Source organism: Ornithorhynchus anatinus, chromosome 6, assembly GCF_004115215.2.
Source record: "Ornithorhynchus anatinus isolate Pmale09 chromosome 6, mOrnAna1.pri.v4, whole genome shotgun sequence".
NCBI lineage: Eukaryota > Metazoa > Chordata > Mammalia > Monotremata > Ornithorhynchidae > Ornithorhynchus > Ornithorhynchus anatinus.
In genome coordinates, this window is record NC_041733.1 from 13379513 (window position 1) to 13403252 (window position 23740).

Sequence of the window (23740 nt, forward strand, 5' to 3'; positions counted from 1 at the left end):
AGACTTTAAGAAGAAATAATCAGGGACTGTGAGCTCCATGTGGGACAGGGATTGCTGTCCAACCTAATTAACTTGTACCTACTGTATTAGAACAGTGTCTGACATATAGTTAAATGCTTAACAAACACCATAAAAATGAAAAGAACAGAAGGTGAGCCAAAACTTAATCATGACCAACAGGCTGAGGTTTTGTAAGAAATCTGGATGGATAATACCCACTGCATCTCTAAAAACAAACTCTGCCTTTCGGTTTCCCAAAGAAGAATGAGGATGAAATTAAGCTTTTATTAGGATCAAGGTTACACAAGTGGAAGTGGGAGGTGGAAGGATAAGGCATGGAGTCTGTGGAAATCCAGGCACGAGAAAGAGCAAAGTGGCAATTCTAACTCGAGTGCAAGCGGACAGGTGGTGTTTCATCAGAAGGTTTTTGGGTTTTTTAGTTTCCATGAAAGGGAATGTATAGGCATGCTTATTAAGTCTGGACAGAAGCTGCTTAGAGAAAAATTTCTTAATCAAGTCTCTGCCAGGCCATAAGGGGGGCATAGGGTAATCAAAAGACAGTATTGTGTCCTGCACCTTTGGGCATTATAAGCATGAGTTGACTTGATTTTCCATCTTTGGTCTCTACTAAACAGTCCCCTCTAAGATGGAGTTCCTCAGTCCCTCAGGCTTCTCCACTCACAAAGATCACTAGACAGGAGAAGCAGATACAGCCCAAGAGCAATGTTTATTCCTCACCACATCTTGATGAAATTATGGTTTAAGAAAAGGCACCTATATTTCAGGCTGTTGCAATGCTGGCTGGCATCTGTCTAGAAGAAGAAGAAAGAAGAAGAAGAAAGGAGAAAGAAGGATGAAGGAAGAAGAAAGAAAGAAGAATTATAGTACTTGTTAAGTGCTTACTATGTGCCAAGCACTACTGTAATCGCTGGGGAAGATACTAGTTCATCAGATTGGATACAGTCCCTGTCCCACATGGAGCTCACAGTCTAAGTAGGAGGCAGTAGGAGTTAATCTCCATTCTACAGTAACCAAGGCACAGAGAAGTTGAGTAACTTACCCAAGGTCACGCAGCAGACAACTGGCAGAACCAGAATTGGAACCCAGGTCCTCTGACTTCCAGACCTGGGCTCTTTCCACTAGGTCACATTGCTTCATTTGGTGGCGGATTTGATTTTGTGAATTGCATAAGGGCTGGACTCCTTTGGCATCCATATCTCATCTCCCTCCTGGCCCCTCTCTTCAGCTGCCCCCTCCAGAGCCGCAGTCAGCTCAGGGCCGAAGATGTTGTCCGAAGCTCGATAGATGCGGGTAAGTCGGCGGAAGGAGGAGTCTGAAGAGCTGTCGTCATTGTGGTTGTCGTCCTCCTCTTGATCCTGCAGCTTGGTCCCACCCAACTTGGACTCTCCTCCGATCTTCAGGTCCCAGAAAGCTTCTTTCACATCCTGAATGAAGGCCATTTTGGGGGCAAAGACGCAGAGCAGGAAGACGAGGCCTGCGGAGACCCCACAAAGGAAGTAGAGTCCCAGTTTCTCTGGCATGCCTGTAGAGAAAGGGGGAATAAAGATCAATCAGTGAGGTCCTGTGATATGGGCAAGGTGCTTCGAGGGAAGGGTCCAGTCAGAACCAGAGGGTTGGCTCCAAAATAGAACCTTCAGGAGTTGCAGTGCAGAGCCTGGAATGACAAATATGCTAGGAACTCTGGTTCTTTGGGGATACAGCAAGTCCCAGGGAGAGAAATTATCTTTCTTTTGCCCTAAGAAAATTCATTCCTCAGTGTCCTCTGCTTCTAGGGTGCCCAGCAGAGCAGCACACTGCTGCTCCCCAAGTGGGCTTCTGAGGAGAAAAAGGAATGGGAAAGGTATGTGTCTTTCACAAACCAATCTGAGTCCTGGGGCAGGGAGGCAGAGGAAGGCAGGGAGGATCGCTGGTGGTTTGCTACTTGGGGTGGCTGAACCAGCCAAATAGGCTAAAAGCTGGTCTGAGCCTTCATGTTCATTCAGTTTCTGAGCCTCCTTGATGCTCCTTCCCCTTTCTATCCCCGCTCTCATCACCTTTATCCCACCCGGGCCTGGGTGTGGAGCCTAGGATGGTTCTAGTAGTTGCCCACTGAGAGCCTGGTCAACTGGAGCAGCCATGACATTGGGCAAAGCTAGATCAGAGGCATCAGCTTGTATCTAAGTAGATAGACTCACTTTTGGATTCAGGAGATTCAAACTGGGACATGTAAGTCCTCTCAGAGGGACCTTCTTTTGCTCCCTACAGCCCCTTCCCACCAGACACTCATAGAAGCCACCTACCCCAAATATGGACAAGCAATTCCAGAGAACTAGTAACAATCACCACATCTTCATGGAGTTTGAAAACTCTGGGCCCTTTATACCATCCACCTGCAGTGAACAAGGGGGACAGGGTCTTACTCATGGAGACAGGGGTGATAGGGTAATAAGAAAACCCTGGCAGAGACTTTTGTTCCCACTCAGTCCAGTTCTTGAATATTATCTGTAACCAGTATGCTCTTCTGCTCTTGTTCTGATTCCTCCACTCTCCCTCATTGGCTCTCATGCTTCCCTCGACTGCAGCCCTTTCTTACTTTCTTTGCTCTCTTCCCCACAAGTGCCTTCATTTTGCCAATGCTGAGAATCCTTTAGACTCAGATCTTTTTCACTCAAATGCTCCCTGGGATTTTGGAACAACTGTGTGCTGTTGCTCATTCCCTTTCTGCTTCAAAATGATGAGACTATGCACTATGTCTAACCAACACCAACGAAAACCTACTGTGTCTTGAACCATGCACCCTGGTGGGGGTCAATAAATGAAGAAGAAAGAAGAGGAGAAAGAGGAAAGGGAGAGAAAAGGAAAAGAAGAAAGAGTAGAAGGAGAAAGAGAAGGCAGAAGAGGGGGAAGAGGAAGAGAAGAAGGAAAAGGAGAACAAAGAAAACAAGGAAGAGAAGAAAAAAGAGAAGCTGGAGAAGAATGCCTTTCTAAGCATTGTCATCACTACATATTGTTTCTCCTAGCTCAAAAGATGAGAGAGAACAAGGATTAGCCTACATAGAATGTATTCAAACACGAAGAGAATAGATTAAGAGGCAGAGTATATTAAATGCCACTCAGAAATGCTTCCTGTTTTTCTGATTTTCATTAACCCTGCTGCCTGATTTCTTTTAGGCCTGAAATATAGAATTTCCATAGCTAACTTCCACTCTACGATCTAAGACTGTCATCCTCGAGAAAGTGCTGATCTCCCCAAGACAGAGCTAAGCTTTTCTCAGAGCAAGATGGGGACACTCAGGATTGAATCAACATGGGAACTGAAGCTTCTCTCAACCCACTAGGAGAGCCCCAGTCAGTGGAGACAAACTATACAGAAGGGGGAAGGTGAGGGGAAGCCAAGTCAAAGCCAATGGCTCTCAAGCCTTCTCTGGGAACCCTGGACTAAGTAAGGAAACAGTGGAAACTTAACAAGAACTGTTTTGACAGTGACCGTATTCCAAGGAGAGAACAGAACTTTGTGGCCTTTAAAACAAAGACAAGGGGGAAAAAAGTCTGCCCTGCCTGCCTGTCTCTGCTATGAGCAGGGAATGTATATGTTACATTGTTGTATCGTACTCTCCCAAGCACTTAGTACAGTGCTCTGCACGCAGTAAGCACTCAAAAATAAGATTGGTTGATTGATCGATTCCACTTATTGCAGGGACAGCATCACACACTTCCTGCTTCTGCTGGCAAACCACTGGGATTCATTCATTCATTCATTCAATTGCATTTATTAAGCATTTATTGTGTGTAGAGCACTGTACTAAGCACTTGGGAAAGAACAATACAACAATAAACGGTGACAATCCCTGTCCACAATGAGCTCACTGTCTGGGGCAGCAGTGTGGCTCAGTGGAAAGAGCATGGGCTTGGGAGTCAGAGGTCACGGGTTCGAATCCCAGCTCTGCCACTTGTCAGCTGTGTGACTGTGGGCAAGTCACCTCACTTCTCTGTGCCTCAGTGACCTCATCTGTAAAATAGAGATCAAGACTGTGAGCCTCACGTGGGACAACCCGATGACTCTGTATCTACCCCAGCGCTTAGAACAGTGCTCGGCACAAAGTAAGCGCTTAACAAATACCAATATGATGATGATGATGGGGCAGGGGAGAAAGACATTGATACAGATAAATAAAATTACAGATATGTACATAAGTGCTGTGGGACTGGGAAGGGGGAAGAGCAAAGGGAGCAAGTTAGGGTGACACAGAAGGGAGAGGGAGATGAGGAAAAGTGGGGCTTAGTCTGGGAAAGCCTCTTGGAGGAGATGGGCCTTCAATAAGGCTTTGAAGCACGGAGAGAGTAATTGTCTGTCAGATACGAGGAGGGAGGGTATCCCAGGCCAGAGGCAGGACGTAGACCTGGGATTGGTGTGAGGGATTGAGATCAAGGCATAGTGAGAAGGTTGGCACTGGAGGATAGAAATATGTGGGCTGGGTTGTAGAAGGAGAGAAGTAAGGTGAGGTAGGAGGGGGCAAGGTGATGGACTGCTTCAAAGCCAAGGGTGAGGTGCTTTATACAGAGGTGGATAGGCAAACACTGGAGATTTTTGAGGAGGGTGGTGACCTCCTGAATGTTGATCTGGGCAGAAGCGTAAAGTATGGACTGGAGTGGGAAGAGACAGGAGGTTGGGTGGTCAGCAAGGAGGCTGATGCAGTAATCTAGGCAGGATAGGATGAGTGACTGTATTTACAGTTGGGATGGGGATCAAAGGCTGTATTCTGAATTAGATTAGAGCCCCTTTTCCGGTGCCAGGACATTTTCTCCAAGGCTATGACTCTATTTCTAAATGTTGACCTGGGCCTCCTTGATTGCTCCATTTTATAGATGACAAAACTGAGGCAGTTCACCAGTGACATATCGGGCCACCCTCAGAGTAGTAGTTGTAGTAATAGTATTTAAACACTTACTGTGTGCTGAGCATTATACTAAGCACTAGGTGAGAATATACAGGAGGGAATTACAGAGGACCCTGCACTATGTGGGGCTCACAGTCTAAGATCAGTAGTAAAAGGGGTACTGGAAGTGGTGATAGTTGTAGAAGTGTGCTGCTGTGTGATTTTGGGCAAGTCACTTAACTTCTCCGTGCCTCAGTTACCTCATCTGTAAAATGGGGATTAAGACTGTGAGCCCCCAGTGGGACATGGACTGTGTCTAACCTGATTACCTTCCATCTACCCCAGCTCTTACTACAGTGCCTGGCACATAGTAAGTGCTTACCTAGTGCCATTAAAAAAAAAGTCACCTGTGTCCTGCCCACAAACGCAGTCAGGGACCTAAATAGGAACTCTCCCATTAAACTGTCACTTCCTTGAAAACTGACTCCGATCTTTTGTTTTCAGTTTTCCTCTAGCTCCAGCAAAGTGTTTTGCACCCTGTTGGTGCAGTCAATATCAATAAATATTTGTTGATAATGCTGTCATTGATGATGAATCAACCCCAGTGACCCCAAGAGCAGAGTTTTCCTGGCTGGAACAAATCAGGCACTCACCATGCGTGTAGTCTGAGAGAGAAAATGGATCTGGAGACTCCAGGTCCACTTGCTGCAGCAGCTGTTTGGGCACTGAAAGGAAAGAAAAATTTAATGAAAGAACTGAGAGAAGCCACAAGGGAAGAACATCATGAGACCTACAAGTAGAAGGATCTTCCAACCAAGGAAAACCTTCTCCCCGGTCCCAGACTGTAAGCCTGGGCAGGGATTGTCTCTCTTTATTGCAGAACTGTACTTTCCAAGCATCTAGTATAGTGCTCTGCCCATAGTAAGTGCTCAATAAATACGATTGAATGAATGAATGAAAAGGTTTTCCTGAGTCACCACCAAGAAGGCAACTCATTTGGTTTTCAGCTGTTCTGTCCCCTTTCTGACTCTGCTACCTAAACTGTGAGCCCGATGTGGAACAAGGACTGTGTCCAACCCGGTTATCTCATGCATCTATCTTAGGGCTTATTACAGTGCTTGGTACAAAGTAAATGCATAACAAATGCTATTATTATTATTAATAATTACTGTTATTATTTGACACCAGACACCTTAGTATTCAGAAGGTTTATTTTTAAATGACCAGCCTCTCTCCCCCTCAGTTCCCGCTGCCAAGTCGTGTGACTAAGAAGCTGCACAAATGTTATCTATTAATCAATCAGTCGGTGGTATCTGAGTGCTTAGGGACCTGAGAGAGGAGCACAATGGCTTTGGAGTGAGGGTGTGGGTCAGGGGGTCCCTCTGGCAAAACGCTCTAGCTTCTGTGGATTTTTGTAAAAGGCTCTGTGTGGCAATATTACATTAAATAGACCATAAGAATAGACCATAAGCCCCGTGTGGAACAAATGGCCTAGTGGATAGAGCTTGGGCTTGTGAGTCAGAGGCAGTGGTGGTCTACTGCCTATTGGAGAACCTGGACTATGTCCAATCGGCTTAGTTTGTATCTACATCAGTGCTCGGAACAGTGCCTGGCACACAGTAAACACTTAACAAATATCATAAAAAAAGAATAGCTAGCTTTTTCTTAGCTAAATGAGACAAAGCATCTCCCATGCACTCAATATATACCACTGATTGATTGACTGACCTTCCCCAGAAAGAAAGGTGAGCATACTGTGGCTCAGTGGAAAGAGCCCGGGCTGGGGAGTCTGAGGTCATGGGTTCGAATGCCGGCTCTGACGCTTGTCAGCTGGGTGACTGTGGGCAAGTCACTTAACTTCTCTGGGCCTCAGTGACCTCATCTGTAAAATGAGGATGAAGACTGTGAGCCCCGTGTGGGACAACCTGATTACCCTGTATCTACCCCAGCGCTTAGAACAGTGCTCTGCACATCGTAAGCGCTTAACAAACTCCAACATTATTCCCCCCTTTCCCTCTGCTCACCCCCCTTCCCCTCCCCTCAGCACTGTACTTATTTGCTCATTTGTATATATTTTTATTACCCTATTTATTTTGTTAATGAGGTGTACATCCCCTTGATTCTATTTATTGCTACTGTTTCTGTCTGTCTCCCCCGATTAGACTGTAAGCCCGTCAATGGGCAGGGATTGTCTCTGTTGCCAAATTGTACATTCCAAGCACTTAGTACAGTGCTCTGCACATAGTTAGAGCTCAATAAATACTATTGAATGAATGAATGAATGAATACTGAATTTCTCTTACCACACACATAAGAGACTCTCAGCTGCTTCTTCACTCCTGGGAAACAGGGGTTACCAAAAGTGGCCATGTCTGCAAATATGGTGCAGTTCTCCTTCCTGTGACACTTCTTGGAAACTCTCCTCAAGGCTCCAGGAGCTAAGCATTCTAACAGTGAACAGGGGGACCAAGATCAGATACCAGTCATTTTGCTCTCTGGAAGGATATAAACAGCATTCTGATAAGATCAAGGAAGAGGGCAAACCTAAATTATGAATAGCTCTCATTGTGTGTTTCCCATGGAGGAACTCTCTAAACAAGCCAATGATCTCGTCATGATTGAGAAGCTGTGTGGATCTTCAAGCGGTGAGCCCCCAAGTTGGCTTTTATGGGTGCTCTGGAACCAGGAATATCCAGGAGGATGAGGGACCCAAGAAAAGGATGGAAAAGCTCAGTTGGGGAGAGAGGCTAGAGAAGGATATCGTAGGAGATAGTAATCGGGGACTGGTGGGTAGTGATGGGAGGGACAGCTCAGAAAGCTGGAGAAATGAAAGGGTGAAGAAGTGGTGTCTTGGGAAGAGGAAACCTTGAAAATGATTTATGCCTATAGGTGCCTAATGGGAAAAATGGTGGCCCATTGCCTATTGGAGTATCTGAATGGATGGGGCCGGGGGGAGGAAGTTAAAAGCTATGTTAGAATTGAACATAGATACCATTGATGTATGTCCTAGGAAGAGCACCCTTCTTTAGATGCTGTCATGTTTATAATTTAAGTCCATATTACTGTGAACTAGTCAGGCATGAAGATTGTGTGTGTGTGTGTGTGTGTTACGTGTCAGAACCTGAATTTATGCCATTCTCTACATAACTGCCCCTTACATATATAGGCCATTAATCACATCTCAGTAAACATCTTTCAGATACAAATGTGACAGGTAGCTTAGATTAGATAGGTCTAAGTCAGGCTTCAGTCACTCCCTGAAATAATGGGGAATGGGGTGAACAGAACCCAGCAGCCTCCAGTCCCAGCTTTCTCAACATACCTATGTCAGGCATGGTTTGGTTCTTGGAATCACACTCTGATTTTCCCTCTAGGAACCTCCCATAACTGGCTGAGTATATTGCCAGAACGGAGCTGTTGCGGCACTGCAGCCTCAGCTTGTCATTTTCACACACGGTCTTCGTTCGATGGTTCTCTAGGAAACAAGCCGGGGGTTAAAACCTCTTAAAATTCACTCCCGTAGAGCTCCAGACCTATCAGCCGGTTCTGGAATTCCTGTCAGTCACCTGAGGTATCATCTGTGTCTGGTAGAGCATCTGAGAGCAGTAGGTCCGATGAGAAATTCCCAAAGCTGTCTATCTGAGCCTGGGCCAAGCAGCTTTAGGGACACAAAATGCTTCAGCCAAGATCTAAGAAAGCAAAGATTATTATAGAAGGTCATGGGTTCTAATCCTGCCTCCACCATTTGTCTGCTGTGTGACTTCTCTTTGCCTCAGTTACCTCACCTGAAAAATGGGGATTGAGACTGTGGGCCCCATATGGGACAGGGACTGTATCCAACCTGATAAACTTGTATCTACCCCTGGACTGTCGTCAGTACAGTCCCTGGCACATAGTAAGCGCTTAATAAATACCACAATTACAAGATCTAAGCAGAGGCTGCATTTCTTTCTTTTCTCAGACAGGGATTTAGCTGCTTGCTCCACTGATGTCAAAGGTTGATCCTCAAGACTATAAGCTCCTTGTGGGCAGAAAACAAGATAACCAACTCCTATGTGCTTAGTACAGTGCTCTCCACATAGTAAGTGCTCAATAAATACCATTCACTGATTGACTGGGACAAGGGTTGAGCTAAATTATGAGTTGAAGAAATTGTCAGGATCATTCTTAGACTCACGCCCGACACCCATCGAATTCTCCCATGGAACAAAGCTTTTTCAGATCACCAGCTCTCGTCCATGCTCTGTGGAGTTTCCTCCAAACTGAAAATTGGAAGGACTCACCTGGTCTACACTTGTAGGAAACAATCAAGTACTTGTGGGTCCCAGGACAAGGGTCTGGACCAAACACACGGCTGTTCACCGAGAAATGGCACCATTGCTGGTCTTGACATTCATCTAGAAGCTTCTGGTGAGGGAGACAGACAGATACGAATGGGTCAATAGACTGTCATTTCAGCCAGTCGGATTTTTCCATCCTTAAACATTCTGAGACAGAATGTTGACACTAGACACCAATTACCCCAAGTGATTCCATTTTCAGAGCCCAGGATTCAGGAGAAGGGGACGGGGAGGCGAAGGTAAAAGAAATGCAAAAGAAGGAAGCAGAGATCTTTATGGAACTTCTCCAGCTTTCTCCATCTCCAGAAACTGTGCATGTTCTCCTCCTGAGCTGTCCATCATCAATATTGAGGAAGATGGAGAAGAAACATGGCCTAGTGGAAAGTGCACAGGTTGGGAGTCAGAGGACCTAATCCAGACTCCACCATTTTTTGCTGTGTGACCTTGGGCAAGCCACTTAACTTCTCTGTGCATCAATTTCCTCAGCTGTAAAAAATTGGGCATTATATCTATTCAATCCAACTTAGAATGGGAGCTCCATGGGGGTCAGGGACTGGGTCCAACCTGATTTTCTTGTATCTATCTCAGCGCTTAGTTTAGTGCATAGCATACAGTAAGTGCTTAATAGGTACCATTATTATTATTCCTATTTTATATCCCTGTGTCAGTTTAGAAATACCAGGGTCCCTTACCAAGTTACTTGGATAGCATGTGGTGCTGTTCCAGGAAACATTAAGTTCTCTCAGTTGCTAGTCCTTGCTAGAGAAGCAACGAGGCTCAGTGGAACAAGCACGGGCTTGGGAGTCAGAGGTCATGGGTTCTAATCCCTACTCCATCACTTGTCAGCTATGTGACCTTGGGCAAGTCACTTAACTTAATTCTCTCTGACCTGCCTTTGACACTGTGATCCACCCATTTCTCCCAAAATATTTTGCAACCTTGGTTTCTCTGACACTGTCCTCTTTTGATTCTCCTCCTACCTGACTGGCTGCCCTATCTCCATCTCTTTGACTGGCTTTTCCTGTCTCTCACTTCTCTCAAGGCTCAGATCAGTGTCCCATTTTATTTTCTAACCACACTCATTCCCTTCATGAGCTCAGCTACTCTCCCAGTTTTAACTATCACTACTATGCGAATACCCCTTTGAAGGTCACACCTAGAGAGTTTCCAGTACTCTACCAGCCTCAACTACAGGAGGAAGAGTCAAACAGAGGCATATCCACTCCATTCCTAGCTTGGCCAGTGGCTAGCAAGTGGAAGGCAATCCGCTACAAGTCAAAACTCACCTGTCCTGGACGGCAATTGCGTGGGAGAGAGTTGAGGACAGACACTCCAGTTTACTGTGCAGAAGGAGGCAATGGTAAGCCACTTCCATATTTTTACCAAGAAAACGCTTTGGACCCACTACCAGAATGACTGCAGATGGAGGTGGGGTGTTCTGGGAAAGATGTGACCATGCCATCGCTATGAGTCGGAGACAACTCGACAGCATAAGACAAGACTATGCAAGTGGTTTCCAAGTTGATTAATCATTTGATCAATAAATGGTATTTATTAAGTGCTTACTATATGCAGAGCACCATACTAAGTGCTTGGGAGAGTACATTACAACAGAATTAGCAGGCACGTTCCCTGTCCCTAATGAGCTTAGAGTTTAGGCGGGGAGAATCTATTTCACTAGCCTTGCATTTTCATGCCTCCTCCTACCTATACAACCTCTCTACATGGATATTCTGCAAATACTTCAAGCTCAACATGTCCAAAACTGAATTTCTCACCTTCCATCCCAAATCTTCTCTTCCATCCAACTTTCTGGAACATCACTGTGAATAACACCACCATCCTCATGTCTCAAGCCCACAACTTTGTCATTATCCACTATTCCTTCTTTCTCATTCAACCTCCAAGTTCACTCTGTCACCAAATCATGTCATTTCTTTCTTTATGAGATTCTACCCCTTCCTTTCCACCCCAACAGCCACTACACTGGTCCAAGTACTTGTCATATCCCCACCCTGTTTTTTAATGGCATTTGTTAAGGTCTTTACTATGTACCAGGAACTATATTAAGTGCTGGAGAAGAAACAAGCTAATCGGGTTGGACACGGTCCAGGTCCCATGTGGGGTTCACTCGTTCATTCATTTAATCGTATTTTTTGAGTGCTTACTGTGTGCAAAGCACTGTACTAAGCACTTGGGACAGTTCCCCTTTTATAGATGAGGTAACTGCATCACAGGGAATTTAAGTGACCCAGTGTCATATGGAAGACAAGTTGTGGACATGGGATTAATACCCAGGTCTTCTTTCCACTAGGTCATGCTGCTCTACTACTGCGTCATCATCCTCGTTGGCCTCTTTGCCTTTGGTCACTCCCCCTTCTTCAGTCTGTATTTCACTCTGTTGCACAGATCATTTTTCTAAAACATCATTTTTAGACAGTTCTGTATTTTTCATGAACCATCAGAGGAAGCCCACATAAAAGAAGAAACTCCTGACCGTTGACTTTAAGACATTCTATTAGCTATTTTTCCTCTCTCCTCTTCCACTATACACCAGCTCACACTCTTCACTCTTCTCAAGCCAACCTACTGACTGTTCTTCATCCTCAACTCACTCCTTACTGAACTCTTGCTTATGCCTTCCTTTCTGCCTAGAACACCCTCCCCCTTCACAGTCAGCAGACCACAGCTCCCTCCACCTTCCATATCCTTTTGAAATCACATCCTCTCCAGGAGCCTTCTCCAATTAATCTCCCATATCCCCGAACTATTTACCTCAATATTGCCATTACAGAACATCCATGTCAACTAAACATTTGAATACCCACCTCAAGCCCACCCTCGAAAAGCACATATTCACTATCTTTTTCCCCCTCCCTGTAATTTCTTCTAGTATCTGTCTTCCCCCATTAGACTGTATGCTTCTCGAGGGCAGAAATTCTGTCTAATAACCTTATTGTACTCTCCCATGAGCTTAGCACAAACACTCAATAAATTCCGTTTGATTTCTGAATCTCTGCTGTGTCATTTGCATAAAGACAAAAGATCACTAGATGTTGCTCATTTACCTCATTGTCCCAAAAGGAGGCAAGGAAAACCAGTCCAGAATGAACGTGGCTATTTTTTTCGACCCCAGCTACCCCAAACACCTCCCATTTTATAGGTTCTATAAATACTTCCTCGAGAGATCCTACTTACTCTAGGTGCTTAATGAATAGTATCAATCCCCAGCAGCATGGTGTAGTGGATACAACACGGGTCTGGGAACCAGAAGGTCACGGGTTATGAAACTGCGAGCCCTACTTGCGACTGGGAGGGTCTCCAATCCCATTTGCTTGTATTCACCCCAGTCTTTAGGGCAGTGCCTGACACATAGTAAGCGCTTAACAAATATAATGATAATAATCTCCAAAAGAAAGAATTAAAGAAAGGTAGAGGGCTAAGCAGCAATGGCTAGTGGAAAGAGCGTGGTCTAGGAATCAGAGGTCCAAGGCTGTAATCCCAGCTCTGCCAGTTGCTTGCTATGTGAACTTGGGCAAGTCACCTTGAGTTCAGTCCTGGGTTTGTCACTTTGCTGTGTGACCTTGAACAAGTCAGTTAACTTCTCATCTTTCAAATGGGGATTAGTATCGTGAGCCATATGTGCGATAGGGATCATGCCCAACCCTATTATTTTGCATATACCCCAGTGCTGAGTACAGTGCCTGGCACTTAACAAATACCACAAGTATTATTATTATTGTTATTATTACCTGGAAATTGATTTCTTCCTGAGGTGGAGGTGCAGATCGTTACAGTCTTCAAGGAATAGAATTTACAGATCAGTCCACTGGTCTAAGTGGGTTCTGGAGCTAGGGATTGGTGGAATTATGAACAGCTTCTATTTTGACCTGCTTCTCTAATGATGATAATAATAATAAAATGTGGTATTTGTTAAGCCCTTACTATATGCCAAGCACTGTACTTTGCACTGGAGTTGATACAGTCCCTGTCCCTCATCAACTAAATGGGAAAGAAAATGGAAACTTCACCCCTATTTTACTGATGAGGAAACTGAGGCACAGAAAAGTTAAGTGACTTTCCCAAGGCCACATGGGCAATTGGTGGAGACACAATTAGAACACAGGTTCTGTGACTCCCAGGACTGTACTTTTCCTTCTCAGCATTAGGTCATCTCTGCTCCTTTGTTAATTTTAATACCTAGGCAAAGTGTTTGAGAATCCCTTCTATTTTTGACTTTTCTATTTGGGGTATAAATGAATACTATAATCTTCATTTTCAGATGAGTGAAAGAAGCACAGAGAGTATGTTGTTGTTTTGTTTTTTTTTTTGTCCAGGCTAGATAAAGACTGGCTTAGAATCCACAGTACTTGAGTCTCCAAACTCTGTTTAGTCTGCTGTGATGTACATATTACTCTCAGCCTAGCTGTTAAACGAGCTGGTCTGCTGTTGGCAACTTCACTTTCTCATTAACACTGGATTTTATGAACAGCAACGAATTTCCCATCAGTCCCTCCCCAGAAGTTGCGTCAGCTTCCTTCTTCATTTCTTCTTTTGTTCAAAAATTCAACCAAGATTTTGTTGGATCTGACATAATACTCCAACTCATTAAAATTTTCATTCCCTTTCCCCAACTTAACCCCACCCACCATTTCTGCCACTTAATTTCCCCTCAAACTTGAGAGGGTTAGAATAATGTTTTCAGTGATATTACCTTGCAGGGAGGAAGCAGGGGGAATGCCTTTGTATTTCATATCACTTAATCGATAGTATCATCAATAGTATTTACTGAATGTTTATTCTGTATAGAGCACTGGTCTAAGAGCTTGGAAAAGTACATTTTTTTCCCTGCCTTCAAGTTAGGAAATATGATCCCTGCTTTCAAGTAATTTATGATTTAGTCACTCAGTAAATACAATGACAACTTCTACTGGGCCAGAGTTGGGGGATAGAACTCAGATGGAGAGCCAGGAAATCTGGTTAATGCCAAGTTGGAAAGCAGCCAGCTCTAAGCTATCAGGAAGCAGACATAAGACTCTAAGCCTGTTGTGGGCAGGGAACATATCCAACTCTGCTATACTGTTATATTGTACTTTCCCAAACCCTGCACACAGCACATACTCAATACGATGGATCGATTGATTGATTAAGTTCACAAAAGACCCAACAGAGGAAGTTACCAATGACAGGTCTGGCTGCTAAGGATGGAGAGAGTAAGATATATAATTTATCAATGGAACATTCTTCTGTGAGCCACTAGAAGGTACCAGGGAGACACGTTCCACAACCCCTACCTCTCGTTCTCCTCTCTTTCAGAGTTGATTCCCCTTGTCCTGGGATTTTCCTTCCTCCCCTAGTTCTTGATCTGGCCAAACAAGAAGAATTTCCCTCTTGTCACAAGAGAATTTAAAATAATAGTAATAATAATAACTATGGTGTTTGTTAAGCTCTTACTAGGTGTGAAACGCTGTGCTAAGTACTAGGGTAGATGCAGTTAAATCAGACACAGTCTCTGCCCCACCTGGGGACCAATGTAATAATAATAATAATAATGAAGGTATTTAACAAGCACTTACTATATGTCAAGCACTCTTCTAAACTCTGGGGTAGATTCAGGATAATCAGGTTGGACATATATCCCAAATGGGCTCACAGCTTTAATCTCCATTTTACACATGAGGTAACTGAGTCACAGAGATGTAAAAGTGACTTGCCCAAGGTGACACAGCAGACAAGTAGCAAGAGTTGGGATTAGAACCCAAGTTCTTCTGACTCCCCAGTCCACGTTCCATCCACTAGGCCAAGCTAGTCTAAGCAGGAGGGAGAATCAAGTATTTAATCCTAGTTACAGACGAGGAAACGGAGGCACAGAGAAGTGATTTGTCCAAGGTCCCCCTGCAGGCAAATGGCAAAGTGGGAACTAGAACCCAAGTCCTCTGACTCCCAGGCCTGTGCTCTTTCCCACCATTACCTGTTGGGCCGTGACCGACAGGCAGTTGGTGCTTTCTCGGGCCGAACCCCCCGGACCGGGACAGAGGTTCTGGCTGGGGATCCGCCGGCCATAAAATGCTGAGAGGATGCTGATGGTCGTCCTGTGGGGACAGGTGACCCCCAGTTGCTCTCCGTCACACGCGTGAGCTGTGTGGTTCTTCAGAACCTTCTTCAGATAACCTGGGGGAGGGTCACAGATAAAAGGGTCACAGGCCTGGGGCAAAACAACAGCGAGACTGCCTTCAGAATCATACCATAATCAAAGAATTAGGGAAAGAGCCCCATTTCCAAGACAATTCTCAGTGCAGACCATCGATCAATAGTATCTGTTGAGCGCTTACTGTGTGTGTGCTTCAGCGTCGAGGGAATCTTTACTCATTCTAGAATTCCCCACTGATGCAATGAAAATAAATGCCAAGCACAGGGACCCACGGATTAATTACTCTCTCTTCCTTCAAAGTTTTTGAAGGCACATTTCCTCCAGGAAGCCTTCCCTAAGCACCCCCTCTTCCTCTTCTCCCACTCCCTTCTGCATCACCTCGACTTGCTCCCTTTGCTCTTCACCCCCTCCCATCCCCAAAGCACTTATGTACATATCTGTAATTAATTTATGTTAATGTCTGCATCCCCCTCTCTAGACTGTAACCTCGTTGTGGGCAGGGACTGTCTATTTTTGTATTGTACCCTCCCAAGTGCTTAGTACAATGCTCTGCACACTGTAAATGCTCAATGAATATGATTGAATGAATGAATCGATTAGACTGTAAGCCCGTCAATGGGCAGGGATTGTCTCTATCTGTTGCCGAATTGTACATTCCAAGCCCTTAGTACAGTGCTCTGCACCTAGAAAGCACTCAATAAATACTATTGAATGAATGAATGAATGCAGAGCACCGTACTAAGTCCTAGGAACCGTACAGCTCAACGGGATAGGTAGATATGGTCCCTGTCCTCAAGGAGCTTACAGTCTAGAGGAGGCAGATGTTAAAATAAATGTACATAAATGCTGTGGGGCTGAGGGTGAGGTGAATATCAAGTGCTTAAAGGTATCCAGAAAACACAAAATTCAGAGAGATACTGACTGAAATAACGGTCCACTGAACTGATCATTACAAGGTAAGACTGGGTCTAGTTCCCTTAGCACAGGTTCTAGGCTGCTGTGCATAAAGGGTGTTGAGTTATTGATTACTGCTGACTGATTGGCCAGCTTATCCAGAACTACACTACACCCTTTACCTAGCAACTAGAGAAGCAGTTTGGCCTAGGGGATAATGTACAGGCCCAGGAGCCAGAGGGACCTGTGTTCTATTCCTGGCTCTGCCACTTGTCTTCTGTGTGACCCTGGGCAAGTCACTTCACTCTCTGTGCCTGAGTTATCTCATCTGTAAAATGGGGATTAAGACTGTGAGCCCATGTGAGACATGGACTTTGTCCAACCTGATTATCTTCTATCTACCCCAGAGTTCAGTACAGTTCCTGGCACATTAAGCGCTTAACAAATTCCATGAAAAAAAGAACAAAAAAACAAAAACAGGTAATAAACACAACCTTTCTAGGCCCAGATCCTGAGCTGAAAAGCCTCTTTTAGGGATAAAGTGTATTTCAATCAATCAGTTTCAAAACTTCCATTATTAATCTTTGGCAGACCCCAATGTTTCTCAGTAGGGTCAGTATCGTGGTCCTAGAAGATGTGGATTTTAGTTCCAACTCAATCATTATCCTGATGGGAGGTTTTGTGCTAAATACCCCCCAGACCTCTCCCCCAACCATTTGAGGAGTAGTGTGGCCCAGAGAAAGGGCACACACCTAAGAATCAGAGGACTTGGGTTCTAATTCTGCTCTGCCACACACCTGCTAGGTAACTCTAGGGAAGTTATTTAATTTCTCTGGGATTCAGTTTCCTCAACTGTAAAATGGGGTTTCAGTGCTTGTTCTCCCTCCAATTTACTGTTAGTCCCTTGTGGGACAAGGACTAGGTCCAATCTGATTAACTCATATCTACCTCAGCACTGAGAACAATGATTGACGCGTAGTAAGCTCTTAACAAATACCGTAATTAAGACACGGGGACCTTTGCTTCCTCATCTGTAAAATGGGGATAATTAAATCCTTCTCCGTGCTTCCCAGGGATGTTCTGGAAACCACATAAAATATGTACATATATACTGCACTTATGTACATAATATACAAATTTTATATTATAAATTATATATATTAATGTGTGTCTCCCTTTGTAGACTATAAGATCACTGTGGGCGGGGAATATGTCTTCCAACACATTACTGTACTCTCTAAAGTACTTAGCACAATGTACCGCACACAGTAAGCACTCAGGAAATACCACTGAAGATGAAATACCATTATTGACAAATGACCATTGATGAGAAAATGCTACAGAAAATAAGTGCGGTAGAAATCCAAGGTGTCACACATTCTACAAAGTGTGATGGGAGCCTGTGTCACCCTTAAGAGACATTTAATGAGCCAACATTTAAATGAATTACTCTCTCTAAGGGTCTGTTCCTTAATAAAGGGCCATACACTGCACAAGCTTTCAAGCAAACTTAAGCCTGAAAAACAAGACTCATTGTTTTCTCCAATTATGCAGCTAAGTCTGCATAAGGGATTAGGCTATTCCAAGGTATTATTGCCATTAATAGTAATGCGTTGTCATTATGGTGGAGGCTCATCCACCCCCTGGGGATGAGGGAAGGAGGCCACGGCAGCCTGGCAAGATAGTGAAAACCCCATCCATCTGCACCATTTATATCCAGAATGCCAGCTCACCAACTCGTGCTTCTCATCCACTGAGAAAGCCTGGTACCAGCCTCCGCTCCACAAAGAGCTTTTAGTTCAGTTTCTCCAAGGCAGACACTAACTCTTTAATGCCGGTACCGGAGCCTACCCGTCTGTCCAGAGGCACTCAGGCACCCAATTTGAGACTCAAGTACAAATTTTTAGATAGGCAAAATTCTCCCTTTAATTGAGGTGGGAGGTGGGAGGAAGGGGATGGTCTAGGGAACCTTATCTCGTGTTTACTCGGTGGAAAACAGAGCACCTTCCTTAGCTGACGGATTTGTCATCTGAGCATGGTCCTCTGCATCCAGCTTTAAAGATCAATTCTCCGGAGCGCCTTTGCTGGTTCCTCTAGGGGGCACCAGGAACACTCATTTAACATCCCCTGCTGAGCCCCTTTCCCAGCAAGGAGAGTTCATTAATAGGGCTATTAATAGGGCTCTGGGCTATTTTTCCAGGCTTATTGCCTGCAAGCCCTAATGAACCCGGGAATATGGGAAAGGACCTCTTCTCCCTTCCATCTTTGAGAGGGAGCACAGAGAACCACTTCCAGGCATGAGGGGAGAATGATAACCCCTTCCAAAAGTCACAGAATCAAAAGCCGGGAAGGGGACTTGGAGAGGTCATCTTATCCAGCCCCCTGCAGGCGGTTTGCTGATGGTATTTGTTAAGCACCAACTATGTACCAGGCACTGTACTAAGCACTGGGGTGGATACTGTCTCTATTTGTTGCTGAATTGTACTTCCCAAGTGCTTAGTACTCTGTATTCTGCACGCAGTAAACGCTCAATAAATATGATTGAATCAATATAAGCCAATCGAGTTGGACACAGTACCTATCCCACAAAAGGCTCACAGTCTTCATCCCCATTTTACAGATGAGATAACTGAGGCACAGAAAAATGAAGTGGCTTGCCCAAGGCCAAACAGCAGACAAGTGGCAGAGCTGGAATTAGAACCCATGACCTTCTGACTCCCTGACCCGTTCTCTATCCACTAAGCCATGCTGCTCCACCAGATGAGCATCCTGTCTATAAATCATTCTCTCCCTTCAAATACCTAGTAACTGCCGCTGTCAGGAAGACTCCTCATCTCTAACCTCAGTCCCTCAACGAAAGAAAGACCAGCTCTGCAAGTCTTGTAAAAGTTGTAAAAGACACAGTCTCTACAGACTTCCTCGGAGTCTCAAAGGGGAGATGGACAAGAGAGAATTGGCTAATGGAATAAATAGGAAGACAGCACAAAGGAAAGAAGAGAGAAACTGGAAGACAGTGATGAGAGAGGATAGGGTAGAATGAAGGGAAGAAAGGAGTGGGAAAAGGGGGAAAGAACTAAAGAAGTATAAATTAGGGCAGACAGTTGGAGAGATTTCAAGGTCAAGATTGGAAGTGGAAATTGGCTAAAAGGATGTTCATAGGAAGGAGAGAGCAAGCACAGAATTTGAGGATTGGAGAAACCTGGTAAAGGGGTGAGGATTTTGCTTCTGGGCTTCTGAGTCATCAGAAAAGGACAGAGAAGGCGACTGCTTAGAGTTCACTGGTTAGAGGAGTTAATTGGGCATTTTGACCTTAGTCTTGTGAAAATTTCATCTACTTCTGCTCTGTCCTTCTTTCCATTATACTTAAAGAGCAATGTCCTTCTGAAATCCATTACTTTAATCTTTTGCTCCCTCTTGGTGGGTTCATTAGTCTCTCTTTTGGGCCAAGATGGAGAGGGAAAGGAAACAAAAATGTAAGGGTCAAGATTGTGAAACAGGGTCATACCCCCGGCTGTAGTAAATGAAGACATTTCTTAAAGGAAAGAGCTGGGGATATTTTGGCACTATGTAGTCTAATAATAATTGTGGTAATTGCTATATGCTTACTGTGTGACAAGCACTGTACTAGACACTAGAGTTGAAATGATACAAGCAGATTAGATGTAGTTGCTGTCCTACAAAGGGCTCACAGTCTAAGAGGGGGGAGAATGGGTAATTTATCTCCATTTTACATATGAGGAAACCAAGGCACAGTGAAGCTAAGTGACTTGCCCAAGGTCATACAGCAGGCAGGTGGTGGAGACAGGAATAGAATCCAGGCCCCCTGATTCCATGGCTTGTGATTTTTCCACTAGGCCATGCTTCCATGATTATCTTTTTTTGTCTAAAAGCATTCTCTATGGGTGAGAAACATCAGATTAATCTCCCTACCTTATAAAAAGTTACAAGTACTTTATTGTACTGTGCTCTCCCAAGTGCTCTGTAAACTGCCAGCACTCAGTAAATACCACTGATTAATAAAGTCCAATCTTATCATACAACTATGTGCCTGGGAATCAGAAGGACTTGGGCTCTAATCCCCGCTACAACACTTGTCTGATTGGGCAAATCACTTCACTTCTCTGTGTCTCAGTTACCTCATCTGAAAAATGGGGATTAAGACTGTGATCCCCATGTGGGACAGGAACCGTGACTAACACAATAAGCTTTATCTATCTTGAGCGCTTAGTTCAGCGACTGGAGCATAGTATGCACTGAACAAATACCATAAACACACACCCCTCCCCCCCAATCACCTATTCACCCAACCAGTTCTTCCCCTAACATAAGCATCCCCATTCCTCACTGTTACCCACAAAGTCCTACACCTCTTTTCCAAACCTTGCTCAAGTGGCTGGCCTCGCCAAGTAGACACAAGAGTCTGTTACCTTTCCAGTTAGGGATAGGGGCTTCCAGCTACCAAGAACTGGCTCAGGTCAGTCAGTCAGTCATATTTATTGAGTGCTCACTATACTATACTAAGAGCTTGGAAGAGTCCAATTTAACAGACACATTCCCTTTCCAAATGAGTTTACAGTCTAGAGGGGGAGACAGATATTCAGCATGGCTCAGTGGAAAGAGCATGGGCTTGGGAGTCAGAGGACATGGATTCTAATCCCTGCTCCTCCACCTGTCTGCCGCGTGATCTTGGACAAGCCACTTAACTTCTCTGTGCCTCAGTTACCTCATCTGTAAAATGGGAATTAAGACTGTGAGCCCCACGTGGGACAACCTGATTCCCCTGTGTCTACCCCAGCGCTTAGAACGGTGCTTGGCACAGAGTAAGCGTTTAGCAGATACCATCATCATATACATAAATGCCATGGGGATTAATATAACCCACTTTTCATGAGCTCTATCCACAACTATCAAGTCACACAAGGACTAGGGCCAGAAAATTTCCGACATGGTAGTATGGCTTAAACTATCAGTTGGCAACCCAGTTAAACCAGTAAGCAATCCAATGCCACAGCTGGTTCATATCATTGGTCCATCTGACCCTGGGTTTCAACTCTGACAATGGCAACAAGATGCTTGGTGAAACGTGTGATGATCATCCTCCTTGAATTTGATCTGTTGACTGATCCTAATGCTAAGAGATATAGGGATGTGCCATTTAATCAATCAATCAGTGTTATTTAAGGAGCATTTACTGTGTGCAGAGCTCTGTACTAGGTGCTTGCAAAAGGACAGTTCAAGAGATGAGAGACACAATCCCTGCCCACAAAGAGTTTACAGTCTGTAAGGGAAAACGGACATTAAAATAGATTAGGTATGGGGAAATCATGGAGTAACTTTCCCTCTTTCCCTCTAATGATCCATTATGCATCTCTTGTTCATAACTCCATCCAACTTTAATTGAACCTACCCATATTTCCCACCTACATGGTTTCCTCTGGTAGAGAGTTCTAAACAGTTGCCACTGAGTGAAATGTTTCCTCCTGTTGATTTTGAATCTACCTCCTTCAAGCTTCAAAGGCAGCCTCCCCACCCTGTTGTGAGATTTGGCAAACAGCAATTCCAAGTCTGTCATCCTCACCCTTCCTGATTTTGCAGACTTTATGTCTTCCCTCAAGTTTTCTCTTTCTATACTGAAGGGTCCTAATCCCGTTAGTCTATTCTCCCAAGGAAACTTTCCCTCCTTCTCATTAACTTTGTTGTCTTTGTGTTTTTTCCACCATTCTATGACTTTCCTAAAATGCACTGAGGATTCCATGGTGTTGAGTAGTGGCAACACTAGCTTTTTGTTTGATGTTTATCCCCTTGCTGACGCTACTCAAACTTTAGTTGGCCCTTTTTGACTAACGTCACAGACTGGACTGATGATTTGAAAGAACACTCAAAAATGACGCTAAAATATCTATTTTTTCGGTGGTGACTGACAGAGTCACTGGTGATTTGGATTTGATTTGGATTACTTTTTTTTTTTGCATTTACTCACCATTCATCAGTCCACTCACTTAATTTTTGAGGTCTTCCTGCCGGAACCTTGGGAAGGAGCAAGGGCCTGGGGATCTGAGTTCTAATCCAGACTCTGCCACTTGTCTCCTGTGTGACCTTGGACAAGTCACTTAACTTTCCTGTACCTGCTTCAGTCACCTCATCTGAAAAATGGGAATTAAGACTTTTGAGTCCCAGGTGAAACAAGGACTGAATCCAACCTGATTAGTTTGCATTTAGCCCTGCACTTAGTACAGTGCCTGTAACAAATACCATTAAAAAAAAAAACAAAACTCTCATCCAGGGCTATTTGCCTGGAGTGAGTAGCTAGCTGAAGACAACCCCTCTTAGTTATGCTTTCCTTACACATGTTCCTGTTGCTATTTTGATGCATCCTGTTTTTATTATTGATGGAACTATATTCTTACTGTCATGTGTGCTAGTTGTCCTCCTCTTGAAATTGCCAGCCCCTTATGGAGCAAGACCTTTTATTTTGCATATAATTACCCAATATTTAATACACTACTTTGCTTATTGTCAGTTTTTAAAGAATAGTAGTATTTTAATAACAATAACAATTATCCGAGTTGGATTTTACCACCCAATATATTTTAAAGTTATCTGGAAATTTGCAAACTCTTTCTTGCACAATATTTATCTGGAAACAAATCATAGCACTGGATTCCTCCAATTCGAAAGTAGAAGTTTAGTCCTACCCTTGTTTCCTATCTTTTAGCTGCTTTTCTAACCATAACAAAACATTCCTACTAAACCCAGTCCGATTTTTGAAAGCCTCTAGTGTGGAAGCTTGCAAAGGCATTTTGAAAATCTAAATATATTATGATTACATAAACATATCCTGTTCCCCTCTAGCAACATATTTATTGTCTACTCCAGGGAAGTCCAGAGATTTAGTGAGGCTTGACTTGCCTATAGGGAAACAATTTTGTCTTTTCCCCACAAAGTTGAATTTTTCTAAGTTCTAACTGAACCTAATCAATTGGTGCTACTAATATACGAGGTGAAGACATGATATTTACTTGTCTATAATTTTCAGGATAATCCTTTTGTAGATAAGAACTACACTGGTGAGCTGCCAGTTTTTTATATAGTGGCTGTTTGTAACAATAAGTTACACACTCTTGTGAGATGATCCACAATCTTCCTTCCAGATTCCAGTACTTCAGGTGGATGTCATCTATACTTGGTAATTTGTCTATATATAATTTATCAATTTGGTCTAAAGTATCCTCGATAGTCACCATAATTTGATTCAGTTCCTCTGACTTCTTTGCTCCAAAAAACATTTTGAATGTGACAAACATTCTAAAACCTTCCTGAGTAAAATCTGACCCAAAAAATTAATGTAAGCACCCAGCTATCCCCTTTTCATCTCTGAGTGCATCTTCAAGATCACCTATAATCAAGTGGTACCACTGATTTCTTAGTTGACGTCCTACTCTAAACATATTTGGTATTAGCTCAAGCATCTCTTCTAA

At 43.9% G+C, this 23740-nt stretch overlaps 1 protein-coding gene across 2 annotated transcripts in view; it reads right to left on the reverse strand.

Annotated features, from left to right (window-relative positions):
- Positions 1–1089: 1089 nt before the first annotated feature.
- The window catches only part of LOC100083945 (protein eva-1 homolog C-like), a 28333-nt gene continuing 5682 nt past the window's right edge, over positions 1090–23740 (reverse strand). Inside the window, exons 2-8 of one of the 2 annotated variants that reach the window (XM_001514447.4) lie at positions 15189–15388; positions 9161–9284; positions 8200–8352; positions 7181–7324; positions 5531–5602; positions 2301–2390; positions 1090–1543 (exon numbers count right to left, since the gene is read on the reverse strand). In XM_001514447.4, the coding sequence (XP_001514497.1) occupies positions 1155–1543; positions 2301–2390; positions 5531–5602; positions 7181–7324; positions 8200–8352; positions 9161–9284; positions 15189–15388 (1172 nt within the window). In that variant the 3' untranslated portion in view covers positions 1090–1154. The remainder of the gene's footprint in view (positions 1544–2300; positions 2391–5530; positions 5603–7180; positions 7325–8199; positions 8353–9160; positions 9285–15188; positions 15389–23740) is intronic. The other variant, XM_007671562.3, reaches the window with a different exon arrangement.